General features: G+C 37.8%; 1 protein-coding gene across 1 annotated transcript; it reads right to left on the bottom strand.

Annotated features, from left to right (window-relative positions):
- Nucleotides 1-378: 378 nt before the first annotated feature.
- On the bottom strand, nt 379-5,786 carry LOC106752753 (ABC transporter F family member 5). Its single transcript, XM_014634504.2, has 9 exons — nt 4,692-5,786; nt 3,602-3,943; nt 3,061-3,201; nt 2,784-2,963; nt 2,501-2,656; nt 1,972-2,073; nt 1,760-1,888; nt 710-814; nt 379-616 (listed from the first exon to the last, which is right to left on the bottom strand). The coding sequence occupies exons 1-9, from the start codon at nt 5,544-5,546 to the stop codon at nt 521-523; spliced, it is 2,106 nt and encodes a 701-aa protein (XP_014489990.1). The 5' UTR covers nt 5,547-5,786; the 3' UTR covers nt 379-520.
- Between the last annotated feature and the right edge of the window lie 400 nt (nt 5,787-6,186).

The raw sequence follows: 6,186 nt of genomic DNA, 5'->3' as shown, positions 1-6,186 counted from the left end.
TGAACAAAAAATAATAAATATAAAAATTGAATATATAATACTAACACTAATTTTAACACATTATTCATAGTGACATTCATACTATCATGTCACACGATTGTAACTTGACATGTACACAATTTTTCTTAAATTAATAAAAGTTAAAAGAAAATTAAAAAAACCACATAGTATGACATACATTGTTTGTTATCCATTAATTATGCAACGATAGTAAAAAAAAAAAAAAAAAAAAAAGACTAAAATAAAATTAACAAAAATTAAGACTTTTTGAAAAATATATTAGGATTGAATTAATAAAATCGATCAAAAGTAGAAATTAAATTAGTATTTATATATATATTGGTATATATTGGTATCGTGGTATGGAGAAACACAACATTGGATGAATGGGGGTAACAACCTTCTATATTTCCCGTAAATGAGTTAGTGAATTGATACATGAATATACAAAAGCTGTGTAGCTAACCCAAATGTGCTACATAACCTTCTGCTAAATTAGTCTAAAATTGGAATGCTTTACTCAATTCCATCTCTTGGAATTTTTCACACCTTTAGACTTCTGTTTTGCGGCCTGAAACGCCTGCATTTTTTGCTTCTTCCGTGCTTCTTTCTCAGCCTGTTAATGCAAAAAAAGTATATGAATTTATAACTACTGGTAGTAATCGCCCCATCTCATGGATTTAAGTGTTTACAACTAACAAAAGTTCACCTTCGACATCTTGGATTTGGCTTTCACTTTAGGAGCTTTGTTATCAAGCTCTGCCTCGCGTTCAAGTTCTCTTTCCCTAGCATCGAGATTCTTCTCTAAATAATACTGCAATTTTTTCAGATTCAAACATGTTAAAACCAATAATGAGTCATGCGATATTAGATTTAAACGAGCAGTACCTGAAGCAAACATATAATTCAATGATCACGAAGTTATAGTAATATCATACAAACATAAATTTAAAGTATAAAATACTATTTTGGACCCTCTCAAATTCAACGTCATACTTATTATTTTCATTTAGATCCCGCATTAGATGTAATAGCAGTACCCTTTTGTATACCCAGTATCATTTTGGCCCATTACATATAGCTTTCTTTCATTTTGGTTCCGACATCATTCCACTTGAAGGGAGAAGGACTGCAACAAAACGAGAAAAGGATCCAGAAGGCTATTTTCTTTATTATATTGTTTAAATTTGCCAAAATTTGTCAATTTGAAAATCCTAATAAGGTAGTGAAAATGCCAAGTCCCTTCTTGAGAAATGAAATCGAAATAGAATTCATGCAGGAAGGACTAAAATGGCTAAATTAGAAAATAATCCGAGGGTCCCAAAGGAGGTGAAAAAAATCTGAGAGGAAAAAGTGTTTTACAGTTTTACCCTAATTTTAAGATATGATATGTGTCTATACATGAGTCTGTGTATGAACAAGATAATAGAAATGGGAACAGGGATAACATATTAGAGAAGTGAGGACCAAGCAAGGGATACTATGATAGAATTTAGATCATCTAAAGCATCTTAGATAATATTAAACTCCGAAAGACTGTAAATGATCCAAACATAAAAGGTTTTTAAGAGATTAATACGACTAAAAATCATATCGTGCTGATGATCATTGAGTTCCTAGGACCAACTGCATCGTGAATAAAGCTAACCCATTTTAACCAACTCCGATATTTAAATATAAAACAAAAATAAATTGTTTACTATCACACTCAATAAGACGGGGAGGGGTAGAGAAGGGATCAAGGGATCGATTAACTTACATCGTAATCACCTGCATAATCCTGTATAGTGCCATCTTTAATTTCTATGACCCTGTTAACTATTTGCTTTATGAAGTATCTGTCATGAGATACTGTGATAACAGTGCCCTCGTATTCACTTATTGCCTCCTGTGAGAAGAAGTAAACATTATTAGGTCGATAACTGACAATAAGATTTTTATAAGGAAAAAGCAGACGACAAAGTGACATACCTCAAGCATTTCTTTAGAAGGTATATCCAAGTGATTGGTGGGTTCATCCAACACAAGCAGAGTTGATGGTTTCACCATGAACTTGCAAAAAGCCAGCCGTGCCTAGTAAAACATGAGACAAGATAAATCCAAATAATTTTGCCGCACCATACACAGAGTGTGAAATAGCGTAACATTGCAATGCCACAAGCAAATTAAAAATTATATATATGCCAGTAAGTCACGACCAACAAAAATAAGAACAATTCGTCCATATACTATTCTTGATGCTACAACAGTCCATGACACCTGAGAATACTAAAAACATTTACTGGGATGGGTAATCACCCCAGTAAATCTCGTAATGATGAGGTTGAAGCCTATGTCTTAATATCATTTACCAAATTCAATTTTTCTTGATTCTTATATTTCTTCAAATGCTATCATCTCCAAGCTTTTACTCAAGCAATAACAGTTCGAACATCTCTAAAGGCTCAGAAACTCTAAATACATGTCAACTGAAAAAGGATGACACAAATCTTGAATTTACCTTCTCACCACCACTCAATAGTGAAACTTTTCGGTCAAGCATATCAGATTTAAAATTACAACGCCCAAGAAGTCCTTTAATATCGTCAATCCTCCAGTCCTCTGCTGCTTCCTCTACTGTCTCAAGCACTGTCTTGTCTAGATCAAGCGCCTCAGCCTGTTAAACAAATGAAGTCAGAATTAAAAACACTTTAACCATGCAAATTTTGACAAGAAAAACTGGAACTGATAGCAGATTCATCAGTTTAATTACAATTAGCATTTCACTGATTAAAGTGGCACACCTGATTCTGCTCAAAATAGTTAGGTAACACATTATGCTCCCCAAGCAAAACTTCACCCCCAGTTGGCTTTTCCAAACCCATAATCAATTTCAGTAAAGAACTCTTGCCACATCCATTTGGACCAATAATAGCAATTTTTTCTCCCCTTTCAATTGTAAGATTTGCCTTTTTGAAAAGTGGCTGGCACAGAAAAGCATGATCAGTTGACATCACATAACATAAAGATAGTCCACATTTTAATGCTAAGGTTTTCAATAATGAGATCTTGATATCTAACCTTATCCTCAAAGCCAAATTCCAAGTTCCTAATTGTTACAACAGATCTTCCACTCTTTCCGCGCTCAGGGAACCTGATTTTCATCTGTTTGCGTTCAAATGGCTTCTCAACCAGTTCCTCTTCCTGGAGTCTCTCCAGCTTCTGTTGCCATGCAAAAAGAAAGGAAGTTCTTTTAAGCAATAAAAGAAGAACATGACATCAAAATATTCAAAGCAGAAGGATGCAATGCAACTAATCTAAGCAGAGCAGCTAACACAAGCATTGTGTTTATATGTCATCTCAACAGCCTATTACATAATGTTGCCTTATACTTTGTTAGAATAAAACCATTTATGAACTCTCAGTCATTAGCTTAAGCTTTTGGGAGAGTTGATTCTAGACATACTATTATGAACTCTACCAAGGTATTATGAAGCCTACAAGTCCACCATACCTTGTCCACTTCAAGCCCAGAGAACTCTGGCATGACGGGCATGTTAAATATAAAATCATCCATGAACAACCTTTTAAGCTATTGGGAAAGTAGATTTTTGACGTATACCTTCCCAGCAGATGAAGCACGGCCAGAATTTGCTCCAGCACTTAACCTACCTATCAAGTCTCTTGTCTGCTCAATTTCTTTCTGCTGCTTCTCCCAGGCAGCATACTGTGCTTCAATCCATGCTGCTTTTGAAATTACATACTGCGAATAATTTCCCTCAAACGTCCTGGACACACCCATGTCAGTTTCCACAATTTTTGTACACAGTTGATCAAGGAAAGCTCGGTCATGGGAAATGATAACCATTGGCACATCCTGCTGGTTAAGATACTCCTCAAGCCACTCAATGGTGTCAAGATCAAGGTGATTTGTGGGCTCATCTAACAGCAATAAATCAGGCTCCTGCAACCAAACACAGGTTCCCATTCTTATCAACAACACTTGAAACACTCACCCACATCATCTACACAACAAAATAGCGTAACCATCGAGACATTTTATCACCTAGGTAATTAAATTATTCCTTTCTAGACAATGAAGAGTGTGTCAACGTTCAAATATACACATACCCTAGACAAAAATAGCAGCATGTTGTGAAATATCAATGTATTTTGAATCAGCTATTTTAGCATTATCTATAATGTATTCTAAATTTTTCAGCTCAAACGAAAATAAACCGCAAAAGAAACAAATAGTGGCTTTCAGCTTACCATGAATGCAATGTTATGAGACATCAAACCAATCATACACTTTAACTAATTGGACACCTCAGTAAACCTTTGTAAAATTGATTTTGAAATAATGTGACTTATGTTTGGATGTTTTCAATCTTAAACATACAAATAGTTGCGTTCAGCTTAACATGGATCCATGTTTTGCGACATCCAACCACTGGCAAGCGTTTGTACATTCATTTTGGTTATATTTGATTATGAAGTGATGTGATTTGTATTTGGACGTTTTCATTCTAAAAATAAGTTACCAGAAAAATTTACAACAAACTTTTTATCCAACTATTACACTACCTAGAGTTGCTTCAAGTAAAACCAATTCAGGACCAGAGTTACTTCCTAAAACCAAACATGTTACACAAAATCTACATCAAAATAGCAAAGCGATTCTGAACAATCCAACGTGAATTCAACCGTACCTGGAGAAGAATCTTTCCAAGACACATTCTCATCTGCCAGCCTCCACTGAAAGACGCAACCAACCTATCAGAATCCTCGGGAGAAAAGCCAAGTTCAGGCACCAACTTATTTATTTTCGCGTCAACCTCATCGAGGTCCACAGACTGAGCCCTCCGCTGAAGCAAATCAAACTCATCCAAAAGCCTTCCCATCAACTCCAAATCGTTGACAGCACCCTCGAGCGCCTTCTGGACCCTCTCCAATTTCCCCGCCACCTCCATTTCCTCCTTGAACGCGCTCATGAACTCCTCCCTCACTGTCCTGCTCAGCGAAACCTCGAACTCCTGATTAAGAAACGCGATTTTCATGTTCGGCCTCGCCTTTATGACGTTCCCATAATCCGGCTCCTCCAATCCCGCGATAATCCTCATCTGCGTCGTCTTCCCCGCTCCGTTCACGCCAACCAAACCCACCTTCTCCCCCTTCTTCACCTCCCAACTCACGTCCTTCAACACTGTAACGCCCTTGAACGCCTTTCCCACGTTTTCCAGCTTCACCCCCGACGACACGCCCGACGCGCCGGTACTCTGCTGCTTCCCTCTGCGCCGCGGCTCCTCCGAGGAGGTTTCGGAGAAGAGAGACTCGATGTCTTCGTCGACTGTTACAGTTGTGAGGCCCGAAGAGGAAGCGGAATTGGGCCGCAATGGGCTCGAGAAGCGGTTGGTGTAAATTAGATTGGTGGTGATGTTAGTGTTGTTGGTGTTCGGTCTGGTGGTGACACGTGGCGGAAGGTGGCGTAGCACGGAGGGCTTTCGTGCATCCAAGATGACCGCACCGGTGAGGTCTAAGTGGTGAAGCTTCGCGGCCAAGTCCATTTTGAAAAGATATGAAAATTCAGAGAATAATCGAGGAGTGAGAACAGATATGGCGTGAGTTCTCTCCCCCACAAATGCTGAACCAGATTTCAACCCATTAACTGTTGGAAACGTTTGCGCTCACTCTGGGGTGATAAAAATCGCTTATTATATATTTTTTCAAGTTTATTTTTTAAAAAGAATCAAGGAAAATTAACAAATTGGTACGTTTGGATTACGAATTTATTGTGGCCAAAACCAACAAGGGAGATAGAAAAATCCGACAAGAGATTTCAGATAGATAAGGATCCTGAACGAATACGGATTATATGTGGTGAAGAGTAGCTCAAAACGGCCCTCTCTTTTAGTGACGCGTGTCTCCGTGTGTGGCTCGCATCGCTCTCTTCAGTCCACGTCCACCACCGTAAACAACCAAAATTCTGACCCCTTTTTTTTTGTTTTCATCATTGGGGATCTATATGGCGGTCGGCATTTTGCTTACTTTTTTGTCTTAGCACATCAATTATGGGCTAGACAAACACCCCAAAAAGAAACCTTGGTTAAGCCTGCATATGGGCTTCGTTGGGTGCTTCTTTTTGCACCTCTATATTTTTTTTCTTGCACTTCTATAGATCAGATGAAAAAAACATTTTATTTCTGT

The sequence above is a fragment of the Vigna radiata genome, unplaced genomic scaffold (genome assembly GCF_000741045.1).
Source record: "Vigna radiata var. radiata cultivar VC1973A unplaced genomic scaffold, Vradiata_ver6 scaffold_43, whole genome shotgun sequence".
NCBI lineage: Eukaryota > Viridiplantae > Streptophyta > Magnoliopsida > Fabales > Fabaceae > Vigna > Vigna radiata.
Note: the sequence above shows the minus strand (reverse complement) of the source record. Positions and strands in the feature narration are given on the sequence as shown.